This window comes from Camellia sinensis, chromosome 4 (assembly GCF_055761805.1).
Source record: "Camellia sinensis isolate YWXY chromosome 4, ASM5576180v1, whole genome shotgun sequence".
Taxonomy (NCBI): Eukaryota; Viridiplantae; Streptophyta; class Magnoliopsida; order Ericales; family Theaceae; genus Camellia; species Camellia sinensis.
This window is the reverse complement of record NC_138964.1, coordinates 182,085,465-182,110,659: the sequence shown is the minus strand read 5'-3', so window position 1 is coordinate 182,110,659 and position 25,195 is coordinate 182,085,465. Positions and strand designations below refer to the sequence as shown.

Below are 25,195 nucleotides of genomic sequence, written 5' to 3'. Positions count from 1 at the left end.
ATTAGTGGAACGTCTGGCAAAAGTTGGATCTGGAGGAGGTGTTGGAGCGCGGAGAAAGTCTGTTACTTTACTCCGGCGTGGTGCTGAGTATCGGTAGGTTGGCGTGTAGCCGAGCAACTCATTGCAATTCCGGTGGTTGTAACGGAGCACGGTGCGGATGGCTTCAACGTTGGGGTATTGGTAGTTGGCTTGCAAGGCTTGAATAGCTGCAGGAGAAACAAGAAAAATGGTTAAGTATAGAATAATGTAGAGGAACAATTGACCGAGCAGAAGCAGACCGGCTTACATGTGGAACCGAAGTTCTTGCTTATGAACCAGCCCGGTACCTCGGCTGTTTCATAATTACCAGTCACCCAGAAGAAATCGTCATCGTGCAGGTCCTTGTCCGGTGTGCTGGTCACTATTTTTTCTTTGCCCGGCCTAATCTTAAGGTAATAGGCGAGACCATCGCCGGTGTGTCCAAGAGTGTACTGCCGCAATATCTCGGCTAAGCCTAAGTTTGTGCCTAACCGGTTGTTATGTTCGTGCACACCGTTTATTATTCGGTAGGTGTTGGTGGATACTTGAGTAGGTGCAAGCCCGGTACGGCGCAGGAACTCGGTGATCAATGGGTTGAGTGGGAAACGAAGGCCTCCTTCGACAATTGATAGCACGGTGAAGGGGCACTCCTCTCTGCCCCAAAGCATTGTCTCAATTTCTACAATCTCAAGGTGGACATCGGCTGGGATGCCGTACTCCTCCCTGAACGCAGCTAGGGCAGCCGGAGTATCTACAAGAAATCAAAATTTCCCCATGAACGACCGGCTAAATTAGCTCGGCTGAGGAGGTTCGGCACTGATTGGTGATTGTTGGCTACTCGGTCTTTGAGAGCCTCAGAAATGGTCAGGGGTCCCTTTGGACTCTGCAGGAAAAGGTTGTCAAGTGTAAGAGGAAGCGCGGTCGCGCGAAACGAGCTTGACTCTAGCTCGGTCATTAATTGTGACAAACCACCTCGGTTGTAAAGGTTAGCCAAGGAGCCCGGTCGTTCAAGCGGACTAGATATTAGTCCGGTCGATCGACCAAACCCTTTGCCTACCCCGGTTTCCACTAAGGTTGGGACAAACAGGTTATTTGCTCGGTTAGATTGGCCTTTTGGATCAAACGGAGACCTGGAGCCCGGTCCACCCCAGATTTTCAGTGTTCTTCAGGAAAAATGAAGAACACCATTCACAGTGGGAGGTTTGGGATGGTTCTTAAGACTAATGCCCTGGAAACTATGTTTTAGTGCCCTAATGTGTGAAATATTAAAGAAGATAGCAACAAAAGAGGAGTTGAAGGACTTACCAGTGAAGAGCAGTGACCTTTCCTTCGAGCACGAGTTCAAGAATGGCGAGAGAAGAAGGGCAGCAGCTCTGGGACGCTTGAGACGGAAGATGGTCTGTGAGAATGAAACAGAGAAAGACAGGGCACGTATATAGCCCCAATTGCCGCCCAAATTTGAATTTCATGCGACGGCTAGTTAGCTGCTCGAGGACCAACAGGAGAATGCCACGTGTCCCATTGATGGCAGCGTCAGAGTTGAAAAGACAGGAAGGTCAGGTGAGGCGTCGACCAAGCAAGCCGAAGAGCCAGGAAGGTCAGACCGGGCAAGTTTGAATCCATGCATGTCGACCAGTCCGGTTGTCGATTAGTAAATTGAGGACCAAGGAGGTGATACCCCGGTCGGAATAAGTAATCCCAGTCACGCTTCAGCGGACGGAATTAAGGGGCAATTGAGAGGGAGATTAATGATCTGAGATTGGGCCGTGGAATTAGCCGGACAGATTGGGCCGAACGAGGTTGGGCCGAGGTATTTGGCTCCGGGATTAGGCCGTGATCTTGCTCGGTAATGGCAAAGGCCTTGTGGAACCGAGCTACCTGATTTCGTTGGCACGAAGATCGGACAGGTTAGGGTTCAGTCAGGTAAGGGTTCCACAGCTCGCGCGTTGCTTGGTTGTAATACACGCGCCCTCAGCCCGGCACGACCAAGGTGATCAACCTCCATCTCGGCTTCGTTGGAATGCAGTCGAGCACGGCAAGAAATGAGCCCGGTTGGAGGAGCATTACGCCGTCAAGTGCGCTTGGGCTTGAAGTGGAGTATGGCTATTGGTAGCCGAGATAATGTTGCCCAGCTGCCGAGCTCCCAGTAGAGTGGGCTGGCAATTGGGTTAGGTGATGCTCAGCAAGATTTGTACTGACAGATGGGATAACAGAACCACGTGTCGAGAGATCACTGGGAGTAGATTTGGGGCGCAGAAGGTATATAAGCAAGTCTACGCCCCCATGCTGAGACAAGACATTTTTGGTGAGATAAACACTAAACACAATTCTCTCACTTCTCTCTATCTATCCCCTGGTGTGCGTTCTAACTTGACCGTCGGAGGGGTTTTCCGGCCACACACCGCCGGGTAGCTCACCGCCTTTGTGTACGCAGGTGATCGGATAGAAGCAAAACTTGGAATAAGGGAGTACGGACTTGCCAGAATATTTTGCTCCCCGTACAGTTACAAAAGTAGAACTAAAAAATAAAACTTCAGATTAGCAATGTTCTACGTTTTGAGAATAAATAGGTCATTTATATCCTGTGAACTTTGTGCCCCTTTTCCTTGGCCCTCTTTCTGCTGTCTTTCGGACGATTATTTTTCTGTCCGATGGCATGAACTTTCCCCCAACCTTTTTTTCTACTGCTCTCGGATTTGTCTTCGCGGTAGCTGCGGCCGTGTCATCTTCAACCCTTATATGCTCGTTGATTCTTTGCCTTAATAACTCCAATGTTGGGGGCTGAGTCATCGTGAGTGAGCCCCTTAGTCTATGTCCGACTAGTGGACCTCGTCCATACTGAGTGATAGCCAAGTTGGTTGGGCAATCATGGATCTCATTGAATGTCTCCCACTACCTAGCGTTGAACACCTTCAATGCTTTTCCTAGTTCCATACTTATCCCCAAGAGATGGTCGACCTCCTTTGGTGCTGTTGTATTTGTCCTAAATCTGGTGACAAATGCTTCAACTAGCTGCTGCCAACCATCAATGCTCCCGTCTAACAATCCTTCGAACCATTTTAGGCCTAGCTCGCCCAAATTTGATGGGAATAAAATATATATCAAGGTGTCATTACACCTGGGGACAGCCATGACATGGCGAAAATGGCTTAGATACAAGTAAGGGTCAGTCCTCCCTTCATAGAGGTTGAACTTGAGTTGATGGAAGCCTGCGGGGAGAGGCACGTTCTCAATCTCTAGGGAAAAGAGAGTGGCGTTCAATCTTGCCGAGTCTCTGTCCGTCGGTGCATTCATCATTGATGCTGGTGTGACAGAATTGGTGGCTCCAAAACTCCCCGAGATGGAGAGTGAAGGAGTGGATCGTTGACTCCAACTACCAGAGTGGTGGGATTGGGCATGCTCATTATGGTTTCCCATCCCAGGAGTGCCCTTTCCCTTCAGTTGGCACTTCATGGCCTCCATCTTTGTCACCATCTTGCGGATGACAATGCCTTGGTCCCTTAGCTTGTGCTCCAAATGTTAAGTGTGCGACCCTCTACATCGTTGGTGCTCTTCAAGGCTCTGCGAGTGCTTAGATCTCCTCGCGCGTTTGTCTCGTGCGTCTCTGGGTTGCCCTCTTGTGAAGGTCTCCAGACCAGCCATGTTCGAAATGGCGGGCAGGTCACCTTGCCTCCGAACTAACTCTGGAGTGATGTCGTTGACGGCAGACAAGAAAGTCTAGTCGTTGTTCGCCATTAAAGTTAGTCAAAAAAACTTGGAGGACAAGGTTTTTAGTGTCAACTTTCCCATAGATGGCACCAATTGTACAGGGAGCAAATAATCTATGCTTCTGCACTCTTTGCCTCTAGTGTTCTGTTTATTTCAACGGTGTAGTCGTCCTGCAAATACAATCAGGGGTGAGCTAACCAGCGGGTGTCTCGCCGAAAAACCCCTCCGACAGTCAAGTCAGCACCCTAATAATGTATACCAAAATGTAGGAGAGTCGAGAGAGTATTAGGTTACTCAGAATTGCTTACCTTCAAGAATGAACTCACAAGTCTTGTATAGACAACTTATACCACTTCTCCACATAGTGCGCACTACTCTCATTGTCTTGGGATATGGATATTATGTTCTCTTATTCCCTTACACGCGTGCACTTGTCAGGAGTAGATAACCTGACAACCAGCAATAACTAGGACAATGCATAGTTTGTCTACCATTGGGGCACGCGCAGCACTCAAGCGAGTCAGTCCTGGCTGAGCTAACTGTAGCTCGATTAAGCTTGTGAACCTCACCCACGAATCCAACGCCGTGCTGCTATTCATAACCCGGCTGGGCCATCAGCTCGGTTGGAGACATGCAAGCCCCCACAGGCCTTGTCCTCCAGTAAAGGCTTGGTTCTGCCCAGTCCATCACAGAAAGATGGGCTTAGCTCGGTCCAAATGAAGAGTATCTTGACCGATATGAGAGGTAGCACGGCCAACTCTATCAAGCACACTCAAATCCATCCTTAGTTCGGTCCAGCCAACCGCAAAGTGGTGGATTTTGCTCCACTCACCACATGAATAGCACGACCCTTTCTACTCGGTGGAAATTCCCCTCTCACCACTAGCCTAAACAATTACATATAATCCCAGAATGAGTGAGAAATAAACACTTCAAATATCAATCAAACTGCTCTCTATAGTAGTTGAACTTGTAACTTCACACCACAAAGTGGTGCTACACGACCGTTAGGCCAAAACTCTCTAGTTATTTTTAAATTATAATATTTTTGAAATATATATGAAAACTCCTCTGTGTTACTCGTTTTTGTGAAGATATTACAACAATTTGTAATTCAAAAATGAAATTACGCATTTTTGTAATAATATTATATATATTTTTCATCAAAGCATTTTTTAACAACAAAATGTATAATATTATTACAAAAATACATAATTTAATTTCTAAAATATAAATTGTCATAATTCTATCAGAAAATTATGTAATATTATCATCCATATAATAAGGAAGGATAGTTTTTGAATCCTTATGGGACTTTTGTCTCTTTGTCAAAATGTGAACCGTTAGATTGATTCAATCCAAGAGCTGAAAATGTCTCTAATTTGTCCTATTCAATCACAAGATCTAATGGTCCAAAATGTAATCTGATGGCTCTGTTTTTTAACACACACCCTCTCTCTCACTCTCACGTACTCTTGTCATCTCTTTTTAATTTCAAATTTTGAACCCACACACCCTCTCTCTCTCTCTCTCTCTCTCTCTCTCTCTCTCTCTCTCTCTTCATCGGAGCCCATTCCCTTGGTCTTCTTCAATTCACTGTCAGAGTCCAACCCTTGCCGGAGACCCAACCCCGAACCCCCTATTACTCTCTTCATCTTCTCTCTTCCTCCCTCCCTCTCTCCGCCATCCCAATCTTCATCAACAGTGGTAGCCCCAATCCCTCTTGAAGAATCTAAACGAATGGAAGAATCTGGTAGAAATACTGTTCAGGTGAGCAAACCAACCTTGTTTGTTATCTTCTTAGGTTTGTTTTTTTCCATCCCCTAAACCAATCTGTTAATAGTCCTTTTTTGTGAACATGATTGTAAATAAAAATGATTGTATCAATAGCTCTGGAAAAATCAAATTTAATAGCTCTGGAAAATTTAGATTTAATAGCTTTGGAACATGATTGGGAACATGATTGTATATGTGTTTCTGTTTGTATATGTGTTTCTGATTGGGAACAATCAGATTGTATCAATAGCTCTGGAACATGATTGTGAACATCTATATAATAAGGAGGCTCTGGAACATGATTGTGAACATCTATAAACCAATCTTACCAATCGTGTTATTTTTTATTTATTTATTTTTTGGTTTGAGTTTTACTTGTCTCAAATCAATTAATGATATTGCTTAGTTGATTGTTTGTACGATCATCAAACATGTGTTTGATAGAATGACTCAATAAGTTTTATTTATTTTGATTTTGGAGAATATATATAGGCACACAACTATAACTATCAATGCACCATTTTAGCTTTAATTATTTTTTTCAAAATTTATAGGATTGTTGAACCAATCATTTTTTTGTGTGTGTGTGTGAGTTTTACTGGACTAAAATCAATTACGATCATTACACGTGTTTGATAGAATGACCCAATAAGCCATATTAAATTTGTTCCAGTTCAACCGTAAATAAATGCTCATTGGAAGTGCCATTATATACACCCCAAAAGCTTTTTAACGACATGCATCCAAAGTTTTAATCACAGTAGTACATAATCTTAAAAAAATATCATAAATCCTCATAACTAAGGCCACTTAAATTTATAATTAAATATCACAAAATTTTATAACCAAAACGGGTTATAACCATAAACACTACAAAAATTCTAATAACCAAGTTCATCATAAATTTGATCATCACATAATCTTATAACTAAATGCCACATAATTCTTAAGTAAGACCACAAATCATTAGAATTATGGTGCATGGTACACATTTTTTAAGGGGATGTGTATCAAAGAATTGTTGAACGTTTATTTTAATTAATTCTTAAAAATTATTTGTGATATTGTAAGTTTTCAGCTTGGAAAACAGAGTCTTTTGACTGGGCATTCAACATTAAACTTGTAGTTCTGAATGTAAGTTTAATATTCCTTTTGTTTCTTTTCTATTTTTGTTGGTAATCAAATTACTGATAAATCAAAGTGAACTTGCTTTGCATCTCATGAAGGATGGATGATGAATAAGAAACTTACTATATTAATTGTTTTCTTTATTTTGATCTTATTTTGCTCTCATGTTTATTTTTCCTTTTTTCCTTAATTTGCTTTCTTCTTTTGCTCTCATTTTGGGGGAATATTTTATTTTTCCTTTTTTCTGATTTAACTACAGTATGTTGATGGGTGTGGTGTGATTTTGATTAACTTTTTAGGTTGCTATGGCACAATCAGGTGGATTGGCCCCTCTCTCTCTCTCTCTCCTCTTATTCGATAATAGGTAAGCGATTCACATCTTAGTGTTTTTCATCCACAAACCTAACTTTTGAAAATGGCAATGAATTATTCAATTTGCTTTCATCCGCAAACCTAACTTTTGTTCATTCGTATCTGAAGCGTTGCTTTCCATTTGCTTAATAGGCTCACATTAGAGAGCTTGAGAAAAAAGTGAAACTTCTTAAGAATCTTTTGCATCTAAACATTGGCGTTGGTATTTGATTACATTTATGTGTTCTCATCGCCTAAAAATTTGGTAGGCTCACATTAATTTTTTTTTTCCCCAAATTTAATTCTACATTGATTCATTTAACACTTTGTTTCTTTAATGACAAATAGTCATTTTTTTTAAAGACCATTAAAGCCTTGATAGAGCTGCCTCTGTGTATGTGGGTTTTTTTTTTTTTTTTTGACTTAAATGCACTATGTAATTTCTTTGTACAACCATGACCATGTCCATTTGTAAATGGGTCAAAGAAAGGTAGAGATTGATTTTTTGGGTCCAACATTATCATCTACTTTCTTAGTAGAGGGATATGTATAATTTAGGTCTATATTTTGTATATTTTTTAGTAGAGGGATAATTCTTCTACTTTCTCCACTTTTTGTTTTTCCTCTCTCATATGTAAAATCAGCAACCACCTTAAACTGAAATCCTATTGTTGAAGCATATCATACAGTCCAATCCTGTTGGTGTGTTCTAGGTCTTAGATAATGCGAGTTGGATCTCAATTAGCTTTCAAAAGATGCTTGATTGAAATGTGTCAAGTTCTAGAATTAATTAGCTTTGTTACAGAAATTCACTTAATTTTGATTTGAGTTGGATTGTATTTGGGAGTGCCATTAATACCTATGGTAAAGATAAGATATCTTTGGGGAGTGACTTTATTTATTGTTGTTCATGGTTAAAACATTTTCCTATGGTAAATATAAGATATCTTTGGGGATTTAAGATATCTTTGGGGATAACCAATCAATCACGTTTTCCTATTTGTTTGTTCATTTTCATATGCTTAGAATTTAATAAAATTTTAATTGGCAACCTCAGCCCTACTTTATATTTTCTTGGTTTTGTTTAAGAAAATGTAATCTATGTGGATCTATTAAGGGTATTGAAAATGTAATCTAAAGTTCATTACAATAGTTCTTTTGTATGAATCTATTAAGGGTATTGAATCATGGTTTCAGGTAGAGATTTGGAAAGATGAAAGGAAAAACGTGAGTAAAATATAAATGCAATATAATTTAAATTTTTTTCTTCCTTTCATTTTTATTTTCTTTTTCAAATCCATATTCAAGTTCATGATCCAAACACAGTTTAAAAGAATTAAATTATTGTTGTTTAGTTTCTCGCACAAGACATTGAATGGCATATAGTTTGAATTAAATTGGTATTGAGCAAGACATTATTTGCAATTTATCAATGCCTAAAGCAGTGTATCATAACTTTTCTTAAATTGAATGGCAGATAGTATGAATATTAGGGATAAAAGAGGAAGCAAAACCAATTTATAGAAGAGAAAAATAAATTAAGTAATACAAATCTTTTAAGCCAAGTACTTACTCTTCAACCACATTTTTTTTTTAATCTTTTCCTTCTTTTCTTTTCTTTTTTTCTCCCAAAAATTAAAAAATCTTTTAATGTTAATAATTCAATTCTCATAATATTTCTTTATCATATCTATCTTTTGTCAAAAAAAGGTTAGCTTAGTTACATCTTGGAGACGTTTTAGTGGTTGACCATCCGGTGGATGAATTATTTTTGATGAAATTATTTGACTTGATGATATATTTTTGTTTGCTTTTCTATCTATTTGTCCACTTTACGTACAGAAGTATATATTTGTTGACTTTACCACTACATATATTTCTACTCATTTGCACCCTTTGCTAGGTTGGGGTAATGTGGCATATCTAAAAATTTTAAGATTTATTAATTTGTAAGAAAAATGAAATTTTCTTTTCATGTTGTTTGGAGTCAAATTGTTTTACCAATACTTGAAAATGTCCTCATATTAGACTGGTTCATTATTTTTATTAATGTTTGGAGTCAAATTATTATTTTAAAACTGTGTAGATGTGAAAATATTTTGTTATTTGTTAATTTTAATAAATAGATTCTTGGAAGCAAAGTACTAAGTGATTGATGTGTTTTATTGATAGTTTCCGTTGGAAACATGACTCATTTTGATAAATTGTTTAATTTTAGTAAAATTTGGTGGCGGAAAATGATTGGTAGGTTATTAGTTTGGCCTCTACATATCTATGTGATTTTTTATTAATTCTTTGAATGAGATATTTTATTCATGGTATATTAGTTATCCTCTACCGTCTAGAACTTGTTGTTTAGTGGATGGAGCTCTCAACTTTGCTAAATAAACTTTCAAATATGAAAGTAATGTATGCAATAAAAGAGAATTAAGTGTTTCAAATATGATTAGTGTTCTAATAAATGATTTGGATGATTTTGATAAATGTCTGAATTGGGTTTCATTTTTTAACATGAAAAGTAATGTTATGTGATCTTTTGTTTTTATTTGATTGTTAAAAATTAGAATTGGGTTTCCTTTTATTTGATTGTACTTAACTCATGGCACAATTAAGTAATCAAATAGTCATTGTACAGGCCGTTGTTATTTAAACCCAATCTATTTATAGTACTATTAAATGAGTTATTTCTTCATTGCAGGTCTGTGGTGCTTCAACCTCTTCAACAACCTTGGAGTTCATTTTAATTCAAATCATGGACAACATTCATTTTGATTCAAACCATGGACAACATTCATATGTTTAGTTTATAGTTTATGAATCGAGGCTTACTTTCTTACTTATTATTTATAATTTTTTTCATAATCAAATGCTTTTGTATTATTCTTTACAGGTGGATGATATATGTTAGAGGAAACAGTAATATTAGATCTTTATACTCATTTTTTATTTAATCTACATTCCTTAATATAATTTTTCTTTTACCTTTCAAATGCATTTCTATATATACACAGGTTCAGTTTCCTCAAAACAGAAATGTCAGTGTTATGTTCCATAATGAATGGGACTGCAATGTCCTCTGTGTTCGTGGGGTAAGCCCACTAATTAAATTTATTTGCTTCTCATATTTTTTCTTAATAATTTTTGCTTATTTTTTGAAAGGCAAAGGCAAAGGTAAGGGCAAAGGAAAATGAGAAGCTTAAAGGAAAAAGAAAGGAAAACTACTTGAGAAAGGGAATAAAAAATACACAAGTGATATGGTTCTTTTCAAGTTTGTTTTGGAGCATGTGTAAAGAAAATCATGGGGGAATGTGATATTTTGAAGCATGCATAATTTATGTGTAATTTTTTTTTACTATAAAGTTTGTGAAGATGGGCATGGTGCTTTTAATCCGTAATATTACTAATTTCCAAACTAAATTATGCATCCTTAAAAAACAATACACTAGAAAAAATTATAAAGGGTCTTTTACAAAGATATATAAAATTTTCCAAATAGAAGAGGGAAGTAACTAAAGTTTAAAAAAGAATACAAATGATGAAAGGAGGAAATAAATTGAAAGTGTATTTTAATTAAAATTTTGTTTAAATTATGATCAAGTCAAACTTTTGTAGGATTGGGTTGAAAAAGCTATGGAGCTCAAGAGGATAAATAAGACTACATTACTCCGATGGAATTGTAATAAGGTATCCTTAGTCCATATTGTTTCAATATCTATTTTTTGTATTGTTTCAATATCTATTTTTCGTATTGTTTCAATATGCTAATGTTATTATTTTTTAAATATTAGATTGTTGTGCATGCTCCTCACTGGAAAAAGTACATAGAAGTTGATACATGGATATTTCAAAATGTGATGGAAAACAAGTTTGAAGGCGTCCAAGCGCTTTAGAGGCGTCCAAGTACTTTTTCTAAAGTCGTCCAAGTTTTTGTAGAGGCGTCCAAGTACTTTAGAGGCGTCCAAGTTTGAAGACATTATATGGCATACATTTTGTAAAGTTGACAAAAAGTACCTTTGTAAAGCACTTTTGTAAAGCTTGATGTTAACCACTTTTGTAAAGCTTCCTACTGATATGTATTTTAACGGATTTCTAATATTTTTGTAAAGTCTCTTATCGATGTAAAATATTGGACCTTATGGATGGTTATTGAGTGTGCACCGTAAAGTGCCCTTGAAAATTCACTAAATTTAAGTACAGCAATTTAATTTAGTATCTTTGCATATTTTGATGGAAGTCACAAATGCTTGACATGGATTTTTGTGTAAATTTAGTGTCTATTATGCAGGATGTTAGAGTTACATTGAAAAAGAATAATTTATTAATGGATTGAAGGAGGAGGATGTTATAGTATTGTTGCCTCTTAATTTTTATATACTTGACTTTAGTCCCCCCCCTCCCCCCTCCCTCGCAATTTGATCATGGTTATGAATTTTATGTTTCTTGATTAAGAAAGACCAGCGTATTTTAACGCACAATTTTCATGGTTTGTTTTTGAATTCATTTCTCTTCTCAGGACCTCTGACATTCCAACACAGCTGGTTGTGAAAGTAGCTTCGGTTTGTTATATCATCCATGATATTCTGGTATCAACGATAAGGTTAGTCTTTAAAGTAACTTGGGTTAGTTTTATTTCATTTATTTGTAAGTAGTTAGGAGGATTTGAATTATTTCTATTGATATTTGATGTTTTAGTAGACTGATTTGAACTATTCCTTAAACATTGATGATTTTGAAAATATGTTAGAAAATGAGGTGTGAACTCTTGAAGGCACCACCCCAATTATGTGAATGTGGTGGGAAACTTACATTCATGATAAATTCATTAGGAAATAAAAGATTTGAAATAAAAGATTTTCTTTATATATTTTGTTCCTCTTTTTCTATGTGAAGTTTTAAATTAGAGTGATATTATTATTTTGAATTGATTTATTATAATTGAATTTCGCAGCACGTGTAGTATCAAGAAAAAATTGTTCGCAGTGCCTTCAGGCACAGGTTATCCCTAGTTAAAGTATATAACATATACGGAAAAAAAAATAGTAATAAATTACATGTGATACACACCTTATAAGAGGTGTGTACTGAAGGGTTCCCAAAAAAAAATTAAAATCCGGCATGGAGAGAGCTAAGAAGGTTCAGTTGACTAAAATGTAGCAGTTGATGGAGCACAAAAGGGCAAGCCGGACTTGGAATTTTATTTTATTCTTCACAATGAAATTGGAAAAATAATTTATTATAAATAAGATAATAAACTTTGTCAAAAATAATTCTAACCTAAAGTCCAACATATGCCAAAGAATTCTACGAACATAAAATAAAATCTAAAAAACGAAAGATGATAGGAAAGTGTTTTCTTTGTTTTTCAAAATAAGTACATACATAGAAAGCATCTCCCAATATGGAGCTGGTGGAGGTTTTGAAGTGGTTCACTTTCTTAATTCTGAAATTTAAAAAAATAAAAAAATGAATCGAAAAATCGTTTCCATGATGATATTATATTGCTGGAGCAGTAGTTGTACTGAATCTAGTAATGAGTTTCCTGAATTGATCAACATTGAATCATGAAGTTTTCATTAATATATTTAATTAAATTGCCAGTCATGTTGAGGACTTTAATTGGTTATACATTTCATTACCAATTCAACAATGATGTGGTGTTTTTCTCTATTGAGAGGGAGTGTAGAGGACTTTAATTGTTTTATCATTTTTTTTACTTTGATTCTTAAATTTTTTTTTTCTTTATTTTTCAAATTTTTTTTAATTTACTCTTAAAATTAACTTTTGCCTAAAATTAGATTAAAAAATGCTACATTGAAAGCAGATGACATGAAATATATTGTTATATATAACTTACACCTTTAACTCAAATATAATAATATATATTTTTATGTCACATCACAACCAATATGATATTTTTTGTCTAATTTTGGAAAGAAGTTGACTTTAGAAATAAGTTTAAAACAATTTAAATTTGAATGGTTGAAGTGAAAAAAAAAACACCTTAAAAGGGTAAAATGTGAAAAAATAATGAAAACATAGAGGGGCCGTGTAATCTACTCTATTCGTAATGACATTTGAGAAAGTAAACAGGCCTTTTATATTAAAGGCTGAGGCCCGTAACCCAACTGGCCCTGGAGGTTGCCAAAGTCCACAACCCAACTGGCCCGTAAGGGGATGGCAAAACATTTTAGGGATAATTTGGTAAGTTCACTCTTGTATGCACTTCGAATGCAGTAAAATTTTAGAAGTTCTATTTTCACACACCAAATATTTTTTGTAAAACATCTACTCTCAAGACACACACTAAACTGTGTTTGGATTATAAATTTGAAACTGAAAAGGAAGAATGTGAGATAAATGTGAGTGAAATATAAACTATTTCTTTCTCTCAATTTTCATTTTAATTTCTTTTCCCCCTTCCAAATCTTTATAAAAATCTATGATCCAAACACAGTGTTAATAATTTTGAATTCTCATGTTCCACTTAGTACACAATCCTATCTTCTTCATTCACAGCCCGCCAATCACCATCTCCTTTACCCAAAGCTTACGTCAGCATTGCCACTCTCATCCTCTACTATTATTAGCCACCATTACCAACCCAACACATTCATCCTCTCCTTAGCATCTACTCTCACTAGGGTGTAAATTTGGCTCACGGTCCGTGGGCGGCTCAAAGCCTACCCATTGCCTGAAGTGAGCCCGGCCTAGTTAGGCCCAGGCCTGAGCCCAACCTGGGACCATAGACCTAGGCCATCATTTTGAAGCTCGGCCCGTGGCCCAACTCGTCAATCCGCTCCAAACCCACTCAAAACCCGACCCGAGACCCAGTCCGCCCGAGGCCCCTCTTACAAATACAAATTTGTTGATTGCAAGCCATCTCCCATAGTTCACCTAAATTTGGGATACATTTTCTATTATGGTATGCATTATAAAGCAACTTATAAAAATTAATTGAAACATATTGTTTGATGATATATAGTAAGAAAGTAATTCCAATAGGCTAGCTTAATGCTTCAACTTTCTTTCGTTGATCGAAATACGGGTGACATAAAAAATATTATTACTGAAATTAACAATGAAATAACAAAAAAACTCATATTCTTTTATAATTGTAGTATTTTCTTCAAAATATTACTCGCCATAGTCAGTTGTTCCAATTGAGTATTTTAGCTAGTATATACAAGTCTCCAGATTAGCTATTCAGTTAGTTATTTTACCTTCAAACTTTTGCTAGTTAAATTAACTAGTCAAAATCACTAACTACACATTAAAAAAAAAAAAAAATTCCCACAATCTCTCTTCTTCTTTTTTTTCTTTTTTCTTGAAATGTATTAATTATATCAAAATTATGAACCGCTTACATTTTCTCTAGACTTCAGAAATCAGTATAATTTACCCAAAAAATAACTAGTGTTGGAATTGCTCTAAGTAGAGAGTCCTAGAAAAATATGCTAACTAAAATAACTAGTTAAAATAAACATTGTGCTTCTTTTTTTCATTTTACTTTTTGATGCATTTTGCTAGTAAAAATAGCTACTAATGTTGGATTTGCTCAAACAGCAATAGTGCAAAGAAATGACATGGTTCACCTCTGAGTAACATCAGCAAAGGGTGTGACAAACTTACCTCTGAGGACCAGCAAACACAATTATCTGTTTATTTTTTTCATTAAATTCAACCAGTGTTGATTAAATAGGGTCAAAATAAGGTTCATCCCCAGAGAGAGACAAAATTCCAATCTGAAAAAACTGAAGGAGAACATAGACATAACCCAAACAGCAGCAAAAAAAGAGGGTTATAAATACTCTCTCCATCATTATACAAAAGGTATGCTTATGATCAAAACCACAAATATTATACAATGGTAGGTTCAAACTATGCTGAAGATATACTAAAAAAAAATATCTGTATATGAAACAACCAATATGCCTCCAATATAATGTTGTATCACACCGCAAACCAATGACAATCAACAAAATATGAGGGGCAGACGAAAATGCCTCATGAGGAAAGAATGACAAAACCGTGGATAAAGAGTGAAAGAATGACAACGACGTGTAGTGTGTAAGTGTAATAATTCAAGTGCGGTGAATCACTTGATGCAGGCGGCGGTACATCAGGACTCGGAAGAGGTGAACCATTTGTAGAACTCGATGTGGCTTGTGGCTCTACAGTAGTTGTCGGAGTAACTCCACCAGAGTTTCCAGGGTTTATAGGTAAAGTGCTGGAGTTGGTAGCATTGTAACCTGGGAAAAACAAATTATCATCATGTGAAACATCATTTCAATATGGGCAAATTACAAACACCCTCCTCGAGGTTTGGTAAAAATACAGATTCCCCCTGAGGTTTGAGAAATTACATCACGCCCCCTGAGGTTTATATTTCCATAACAAATTGCCCCCTGAGGTTTTTATTTTCATACAGATTCCCCCTTAATTTTCCCTAATTTGTTATGAAAATTTGACCCTCAGGGGGCAATTTGTAATTTCTCAAACCTCAGAGGAGAATCTGTATTTTTACCAAACCTCGAGGGAGGTGTTTGTAATTTGCCCTTTCAATATACAATCAAGATTTGGAGAGATGTACTCACAATTGGATGACTCCCAGCCCAGAACCATCCTTTCGCGATCAAAGATGATACGGTATCCGGTCATGAAGTTTTCTGGGGAAGGATTGATGATTAACTTCTTTAGGAACATTTTCTCAATGCAAAAGTAAAATCCATCCAAAAAATAGTTTGAAAAACCGTAATCAAGTGAAGGACATTATCCATTTTGAGTTAATGGCTTGTTCATTGGGCAGGTATTTAAATTAGAGTCCTGCATTTGTTCTTTTCCCATTCCATTTCAAAGTGGGATACAGTTCAAACATAATAAAAATAACACTAATTTATGAAGTTTAAAGAAAGAAAGATTAACATGTATAAATCTACATTGTTTTTCCTTTTTATCATTGGATTACTTAAGTCTTTTTTTTTCTTTATCCAAAAAATAGTTTGAAAAACCGTAATCAAGTGAAGGATATTATCCATTTTGAGTTAATGGCTTGTTCATTGGGCAGGTATTTAAATTAGAGTCCTGCATTTGTTCTATCCCCATTCCATTTCAAATTGGGATACAGTTCAAAGATAATAAAAATAACACTAATTTATTAAGTTTAAAGAAAGAAAGATTAACATGTATAAATCTACATTATTTTTCCTTTTTATCATTGGATTACATAAGTCTTTTTTTTTTCTTCCAAACTTCATAAGCGATGGAAATCGGACACACGTGTCCCCCAAGTGTCTGAACCATGTCTAGGACTAAAGTTTTTGTTAAAACAATAGGATATGTTTGCACATAGGTCTAACAATGTCGGGAAGTGTCCCATGAGTATCAGTGTAACATGTCAAAGACAGACATGCCACCTTAGAAATGTCCTTACTTCTTAGATGGTCTACTATGCAAAATTTCAAAACCAGTTCAAAATTCTAAATTAAATGAATCTGGTTTCCATCACTTCTTCACTTTTCATCCTTGATGTCATATATATATATATATATATACATATCATCATGGTTTTAAATATTGCCTATACAATTACGTATCGGCCATTATGCAAAGGTATTTAGAGCCTCCGTATGGGATACGCGTAGTTGTATCGTTGGGAAAAAAAATCACAGCCGTATTGGCTGATACAGCCGATACTATTTGTATTAGTCTATATAATAGACCATTACAGTTAATATTTTAACCGATACAGCTGACACAACCTTTATTTCCACTAATTCGGCTAACATAGCCTCTTTAGGCATATAACATGAGATGAATCAATTGCATAGAACTGACTTTAGTTTTCTTTTGTATACGTAATTTGTCTGTGTACAAAGGTTCCCAGCTCCACATTTTTGGGATCATTCAAATAAAATTTTACCTAGCCAAAAAAATGATATCTCACTTAAATAAAAGAACTAGAACCTTCTGTAAAAGACTTTCCGTTATCTTAAATGGTCATAGAATTTCTATCAATGAAGTAAATATCTTCTTGCATGTGAAACGATGCTGAAATATTTTGGACCCACATCTCATTTATGCAATAACAAGAACACCCAAAGCCACGGCAAGAAAACAAAAATGCTCAAAGAAGTGAAACATGCTAAAGCAATAGGTACTTGAACCAAATTGTCAATAAGAATGCGACTAGAAGCAAATTTCCAAAGAGGCAATAACATATGAGAATGGAATTACATACATGTTTTTGGGAATATGCAATGTAATATGTAACAAGATACTTACGCCCAATGATATTTATATCCCCACTTTTGACAACAGCTACGCAATATATGTATCCTTGACCCTGAGAATCATAAGAATGTATTTCAGTATATTTCAAGACGCAAGACTACGATAATAAACCACAAAAGGTTCGAGTCCCTACTTCGCCCAACATATATTTGGGATTTTACCCCTGGTCTCACCGAAGATGGGGTCAAGGGGTTCCTTGTTATCCAAAAAATATATATGCATATATGATATATATATATATATATATATATAATTTGAAAGTCTTAACTATTTTCTAGAAGAAAAAGTGAAACATTACCTGCATATCAATTATTTCTATTGGATAAGTCACGGGGAATTGTTTTCCACCTTTCATGGTTAAATTCAATGATGCAGTCTCAAAGGTTTTCTGATTTGCACTGCATGTGAAAAAGAGTCACTCCTCGGGGTCTCAAAAGAAGTTTACAAGAACAAAGGTCACTATTAAGTCTCCAGGTCGAAACTGACCTTAAATTATAGCAATATTCAAAAGGGATCTGGGAATCAGGAGGATGCCGTTTCTCTTTGGCCTGGGAATTGAACTGCATGATAGCACAACTTATTAATTCTTACTAAGTAAACAATTAATCTATATATAATATAAAGAGTTCATTATTCAAACTACTTACACCCTCGGTGATAACTGAATAAGCTGGGTCGTTTAAGTATGTGAATGAGGTACCAGAGTCAAAGATTGCAGTGAAACTAAGATCAGTGACATTCTTTTCCACGGTAATTTGTGTTATGCTAATGTTATAAGTTGGACTGGCAAGAAGTTCCAAGAAAAATCAGAAAATCAGTACATGCACGTGATTGTCAAAGATAAACAAGACAGTACAGATGCTAAGCTTGGGAGCTTGTCAACAGGTTTTGCAAAAATAGAATTGATCACGTACTGTGATTGGCCAAGATTGAATGGTGTTTCTCCTTGTTCTGAGCTGCCTTTATCTCCAAAACTAATTCTCCCAATTCCATCAGGTCCAAAACACATAGAAAAGGAATTTGCAGCAAGCCCTTGATTAGCTAAAATGCTAGGAACAGATATATTATTCATACCAAGCCCAAATAGACCGTTAGGAGCTGCACCATCCAAAAATGAACCAGTTTGAACCATGCCACAGCTGCAAGGAAAGTAACATAGAGATCATAAGGGCTGATGAAAACATAATTTGCTAGATCAACATCCATCTACCGTGGTAAGAACAAGAAGAAACACTGAAGACACATAAAATTGGAACAAGCCCCATCAATTAGGGTAAAAAAAAATCAAGTAAATTCACTGATGGAAATTGTAGGAAAATTAATATAATTGATGATCTCTCGGGTGCCAAAAACATCATTGATCTCTCCGGAAAATTTGCCACCACAAACAAAATTTGTCATGTTAAAGAAAAATATAGATTTACTTGAATGATGATATGAAAATCAATGACAATAATGGCAATATCATATTAATCAGTACAGATGTTTACAATTTCAACAATCATTGATTCATTGATATTGACATAAACCACACAGAATTTATCCTAGAAGTATATGACAACAAAGTAATACAAGATATTACCTACCCAAATGTAATTTGTGCATCAACAGCTTTTAATTGACTGTCATCTGTAGTTAAGTGCAAAACATCCTCTACCAAGAGCCCAGAAGATGAAGTATTATTAGAAAGATATTCAACTTGATAAGCACATGTATTGCTTGTTGATGAGCATTTTCCACAAAAGGTACTGTTGCAGGAAACTTTTGTGCTTGTCGTTGAATTACTAGGGCTGTAAATATTAAAGTCAATTACCTGTTCACAAAGAGGTTACCCAGGTAATCGTCCAGTTAGCAATATCAATGTATAAATAAACAAATATCCTTACATTGTTTTTTTCCCTTGTTTCAGTGATCAATAAATCCAAACAGCGATGATTTATTAGTTGCCAAAGGCATGCTTTGCTTAAAGCTCATTTAGTATCAAAAGTTTACAAGTAAACACAATAATCGGCTATTATCCTCATGAAACTTTTACAAGTGATCAACAAAAGAAGACATGTGAACAAGAGTAGTCGCATTCTAATAGACTGAAGAAATCTCTCAATCAACTGAAACTAGGTCTCTGAAATGAGAGTGCACGTCAATAATCTCAGTAGCAATTAGGTATAATATGGAACTTAATATCAAATTCAGGGCAATTTGACTCAGTAGCAATGGGGGCCAAAGGTCGAGATATGGAAATAAATTAGAAAAGATTCTCAGAATGGAATGATAATAATGACTGTGCCTATAGCTATACATACCAAATTAATGGTTGAGCAAAAATGGAAATGAGAACCTTGGACATTCTCAACAGTAAAATTTTATACTGATAATTTTGTGATGACCCCCACATCCTTCAACTGCTCAAACTAATTGAATCACATAAACTTTATAATATTGGCTAGCTTTCAAAACAATTTTGCATCAATTTTGGTGTCTAATCTTTTGGACAACCATTCCCATGCAAGACAGTTGTGTTAAGTAGAGAGCAAAGAAACCTCAGAATCTAGCAAGTTTCCGTCAACTACAATGGTGTTAAGGCCTTCAAAATTGAAGAGGTAACTTTCTGTACTCATCATTTCTTCTAAAACTTCCTTGGCATTTCACCTAATATTCAAAGTTTGCAAGAATCCTATTTGACCACACATGATGGAACTGATCTACATAATTGTTTTGTTTGTGGAATAGTCTACTTTTCAAATCAATCAGCCTGGTTGTATTGAACATTTAGCCCACACGATCCTCAATAAAGTCAACCTACACCTAAAATAAAATAAAGTTTCTGCAGAAGGGAAGGGGAGTGGAGTCTGTGAGCATGGCAACAAGACAGCAAAATCAAACTATGTCGAGTATATAAATAAAATCTTGTTCCCCTGCCTATTTGCAGACCACATTAATAAAAGAGTAAAGCAGAGAAATGCAAAAAACTAAATAATAAATCCTGTTATGGTGCAAAAAACATATCATTATCACGTGAAAAGAAAGGACTATGCAATGGAAGCAACCCAAAATTCAAAGAATGAAACAACGTACTTGTCCAGATGTTGACTTCAAGCCACGTACGCATTGGGTGCAATCACATGGTAACCAAAACAGGTCGCTTCCGGTGTCAAGTGCCACAAGAAATGATAAGCTCGGTGATGCCACGGAAACATTCGCATAAAACAAACTGAAATTCCCAAAAAATACAGAAAAGATAGTTATTATAGATAATTAGAAAAAGGAATTCTAAACCTCGAATGTCCCCAATTCAATATCACAACAACTACCAAACACTCCGTCATAAACCTATTAGCAACAACTAGTTACTGATTATTTATTTATTTATTTATTTTTGGTTTTATAAAAGACCTAAAAGAAAATAATATCTCCACTCCACCGTGTGCAAAGCAAAATTTTAGTTTATTTGCATATAGATAGCATAGCATATATAATCCTCTCACATACTATGCATAAAAAAACATCTAGATTTAATTTCCATTTACTTGAGACCAAGAGTTTGATGTGGATTGGATGAGATGAGGCACCCCCTCACTTACTAAATGCGGTGTTTGGATTCGAATCTCATCACTGCACTATACAATTTCCCTTATTATAATTATAGTCTTCGATTTTCGAACAAATTGATCCTTGGATTCATAAATATTTTAAAAAATGATATTTGTCACATGAATTTAAAGTGTATATTATTATATCCAACCAAGCAATAATACTATCATTTTCCTATAAATTTTAGTATTTTATTTTTCCTAGATATACACAAAGCACTACCGCTATGTTTGGGAACTTAGGATAGAAAAGAAAAGAAATGATTGTGATTTCTCATTCTTGTTTGGTTTGGTTAGATTTCATTAAGAGAAAAGAAAAGAAATTATTTTATATTATATTACCAAAATAATCTTTTTATATTTTCAATCATTTTATTTCTTTTATTTTTATAGGGACAAAATTAGTATTATGAAAATAACAGTTTCTTTTCTCTCTCAATCTCTCCACTTTTGGAAGATCGAAAATGAGATGAGTTTCTCTCCATTTCTTCCTATTTCTTCCCACTTAGGTTATCCAAACAAATCTCTCCATTTCTTTTCTTTTCTCTCTAAATCACTCAATCAATCCAAACATAGTGTAATTTTAGAAACTAGCAAAAATAATAATTAAGTAGATAAAATTAAGCGAAGTGAAAGAGAAAAGAAGAGTCGTACTGTCCGAGAGAATTGAGTTGGTAAGTATCGTTGCCGGCGAGGAAAGTAAGAGGAGCAGAAGTGGCGGCGGCGAGCTTGCGGCCGTGAAAGAGGAGATCACGGTGGGCCATGGCGGCGTAGTAATCGAGGCTGCCTTTCTCCGGCAAACCACGGAGGTCGAGAATTCCCTTGACTGGATCGGAGTACCTGTGGTGTATATTGAACCCGAACGTACCGAATCCATCGCAGCTCTGCGATCCCCACACCACTATCATCATTAACACCACATAATAGTAGTAGTAATAGTACCCCATAGATGAAGCACAATTACTAAAACAAGCAATTTCAGATTTACACAAGTTTCCACAGAATCAATCACAACTCTTCAAAAGGTTTTAGAGAGAGAGAGAGAGGGAGAGAGAGAGAGAGAGAGAGAGAAAGATTTGAGATTGAACCTGACTGGTGTTTGAATAGGAACCTGCTTCTTCAACTTCTTCTTCTATGGAGGGGAGAGAGGGGGCAAAAGTCGTCTGTCTCTGGGAAAACGAAAGCTAGGCTTGTTCCAGGTCCAGACGTGGGGTCCACTTTTTTTTTTTTTTTTTTTGGGAAATAAGAAGTCGAAATTGGAGGGCGACTAGGATTTTGTTTGGGTGTGATCCAGTCTACGGAAGGTGGAAGTTTCAGAACGCATCTGGGCCATAGATTGCTGGCTATGTGGCAATCGATGGTGACGCCTGCAGTTGGGAGCGAGAGGACATATGTCCATGTTTGTTTGGTTCCATTTATAGTGTTTAATCGAAGACATAGGGAGGTTTGATCTCACTATCTAATTTGTCTTTTAAAAACATAAGAATTATATAAGTACTTTTAAAACTTTTTAATATTTTAAAACTTATTTTTTTTATTATATTACCCTTATATCTATCAGCTCTCCTATTAAACCATTTTCACTATGTATTTCAGAGTAAAATGTTACACTCTGAAACTAAAAGTAAAATTTTACTCCGTATAAAAGTAAAATTTTACTCTGAAAAACTAGTAAAATATTAGACTCTACACAAAAGTAAAATTTTACTCTGTATAAAAGTAAAATTTTACTCTGAAAAACGAGTAAACTGTGAGACTCTGAAGCTAAAAGTAAAATTTTACTCTGTATAAAAATAAAATTTTATTCTGAAAAACTAGTAAAATGTTAGACTCTACACAAAAGTAAAATTTTACTTTGAAAAGTGAGTAAACTGTGAGACTCTAAAACTAAAATTAAAATGTTACTCTGCACAAAAGTAAAAAAACGAAGGCAGTGTTTGTGGCGGCTGAAGTGTTTGGCACTGACCACCTCTTGATAGTAAAATTTTATTGTCATTCTAACACCAGAGTAAAATTTTACTCTAATTCTCTCAAACAAAAAACAGAGCAATAGAACAAGAGTAAAATTTTACTCTCATTATCTGAAACAAAAAACAAAGCAATAGAATCAGAGTAAAATTTTACTCTGCCTCTGTCAAATGAAATTAGATCAAAAATAACAAAAATAAATTCCAAAAAAAAAAAAAAACAAACAAAAACAAAACAAATTAATTAACAAATCAACATATCTAATTGAGAAGGAAAACTTCTAAAACTCGATCAACAATCACAAATCTCAATGAAAAGAATACATGTGTTCAACAACACTCATACACACAAATATATATATATATATATACATATATTCAAAACTCAAATCTGTGTTTAAAAAAATATGTATAACCAAGCAACTCCACCAGCACTCTTCTCCACGTAGTCGTCATTGTTGATCGCGTGTCGTTGCTGAATGATGTTGGAGAAATCTACGGAAAGATCGGAGTAGAAAGATATGACTTTGGATATATTACTGTTGATTTCTCGAATTAAGGCAACATTCTTGACGAGGTTGTCAGACATCTTCGACTGATGATTCTCATTAACCTGTTGAATCAAAGCTCGATTTCAGAGGGAGCGGCGGAAGAGGATCGAACGCCAGCGGCGTCAGCGAGGTTTGAAGCTTTCAGATCTGAAGCTTGAAGGAGTTAGAAAAGGGAGAGAGGGAGGAGAAAGACAGAGAAGGTGGGGAGAGAGTGGGTGGAGAAAGTGGAAAAATTTAGTTGATGGTATAATAGTCTAATAAAATATTTAAATAATAAATTTTGTCCTTTATGCAAGATTTTATAATTATGAGGGGGTTTAGAAAATATAACTTTTTTCTTAATCTTTTAACAATGAAAGGAAGGTAAAGAGAGTTTATAGCCAAATTTCCTGAAGACATAAATAAAAGGACTAATTGTCTTTTTAGATTAGTAATTCCTCCATTGGTAAGATTACCAATACTATGAAGGAGTTGGGATTAAAAATTGAGTGAGGAGATTAATAATTTTTAAGTAAAATTTATATTTTTTAGAAAAAAAATTACAATATTAAAAAATACTAAAAATTATAAAATATTAATTTTATATATTAATATTATTTATAATATTACTAATCTGATGGTATATAAAATAAATGCTCTTTATATTATCTATCTCCAACCTAATACCACTATAATAATAATCTACTCACTTAATTTACCGTACACTTAATACCCTCCATCTTATGACACCAAACAAACTTAGGCCTATCAATTTCAAGTAAGGGTGGACAAGGTGGATTGGGTTTGCACTACATATGTTATTGGGCAAATTACACAAATAGTCCCTAATTTGGGACTCATGTCATTTTGGTCCCTGACTTTTTAATTGTGACACATTTGACTATGAATTTTAAATCTTATTTCAAATAAAGACAATTGAAGATACCATTGTTTAATTTTAAGAGCAAAATTGTCAATTTAATAAAATATAAACTAATTTGACAAAAATAAATGTCAAAAAAATATTTTTAAATTTTTAAAAATTATTTTTATCCACCAATAATAAAATTATGTGAAATTGATAAAAATTAATAAAAATTACATGATTAATTATTTAAAATTAATTTTACATGATCATCATCCAAACACATAATAAAAAATAATTTCGTAAAAAAAATAAATAAATGTTTAAAAGATTTATCAATTTTACATAATTTTATTTTTAGTGGATAGAAATAATTTTTAAAAATTCAAAAATATTTGTTTGACATTTATTTTTGTCAAATTAGTTTATATTTTATCAAATTGATGATTTTACCTTTGAAAAATCTAATAGTATCTTTAATTGTTCTTATTTAAAACAATATTTAAAATTCATGGTCAAATGTGTCATAATTGAAAAATCAATGATCAAAGTAAAACAAGCCCCAAACTATAGAGACTATTAATATAATTCACTCTATGTTATTTTAAACTTGATTCGGCCTGATATCGAATCTAATCTTGTTATTATCTCAAGTTTGATCTTAAAACTTTCTAAAATCTGTTTACTTAACTTAATAGATGTGAACTCTTAATTTTTTATTTTTTTATTTTGTCTTGAATATATATTAAATTATTTAAATCATTTTATTTATTATTTGAATTTAAAAGGTTAACAAAATTCAATGGTAATGTTTAAATTTATGCCCTAAATATATATATTCTTTTTATTTTTTATTTTTATTTTATAAATAAGTGAGTCAGACTGAACTGAATTATTATTTTTTATTCCAAATTTAACTAGAATATTAAGCAAAACCTCAACACAATCCAAAACAAAATAAAATTTTCAAAC

The 25,195-nt window shown here is 34.7% G+C and overlaps 1 protein-coding gene across 2 annotated transcripts; it reads right to left on the bottom strand.

Moving 5' to 3' along the window:
• Positions 1-14,779: 14,779 nt before the first annotated feature.
• Positions 14,780-22,084, bottom strand: LOC114309416 (aspartyl protease family protein 1). Of its 2 annotated transcripts, XM_082867078.1 has the most exons (11): positions 21,950-22,084; positions 21,516-21,745; positions 20,347-20,482; positions 18,858-19,084; positions 18,186-18,410; positions 17,919-18,054; positions 17,758-17,831; positions 17,570-17,669; positions 17,263-17,323; positions 15,576-15,647; positions 14,780-15,230 (listed from the first exon to the last, which is right to left on the bottom strand). In XM_082867078.1, the coding sequence occupies exons 2-11, from the start codon at positions 21,623-21,625 to the stop codon at positions 14,986-14,988; spliced, it is 1,386 nt and encodes a 461-aa protein (XP_082723204.1). In that variant the 5' UTR covers positions 21,626-21,745; positions 21,950-22,084; the 3' UTR covers positions 14,780-14,985. The 2 variants fall into 2 exon arrangements, with proteins under 2 accessions (XP_082723204.1, XP_082723203.1); XM_082867077.1 differs by having other exon boundaries at positions 21,516-22,026.
• Between the last annotated feature and the right edge of the window lie 3,111 nt (positions 22,085-25,195).

Coding starts and splice junctions, on each gene's coding strand:
- LOC114309416 (XM_082867077.1), bottom strand. CDS start 21,808: ATGGGGTACTATTACTACTACTATTATGTGGTGTTAATGATGATAGTG. Junction 17,670..17,757: donor GAATATTGCTATAATTTAAG/GTCAGTTTCGAC, acceptor TTTCACATGCAG/TGCAAATCAGAAAACCTTTG. Junction 17,324..17,569: donor TAGAAATAATTGATATGCAG/GTAATGTTTCAC, acceptor TATGATTCTCAG/GGTCAAGGATACATATATTG.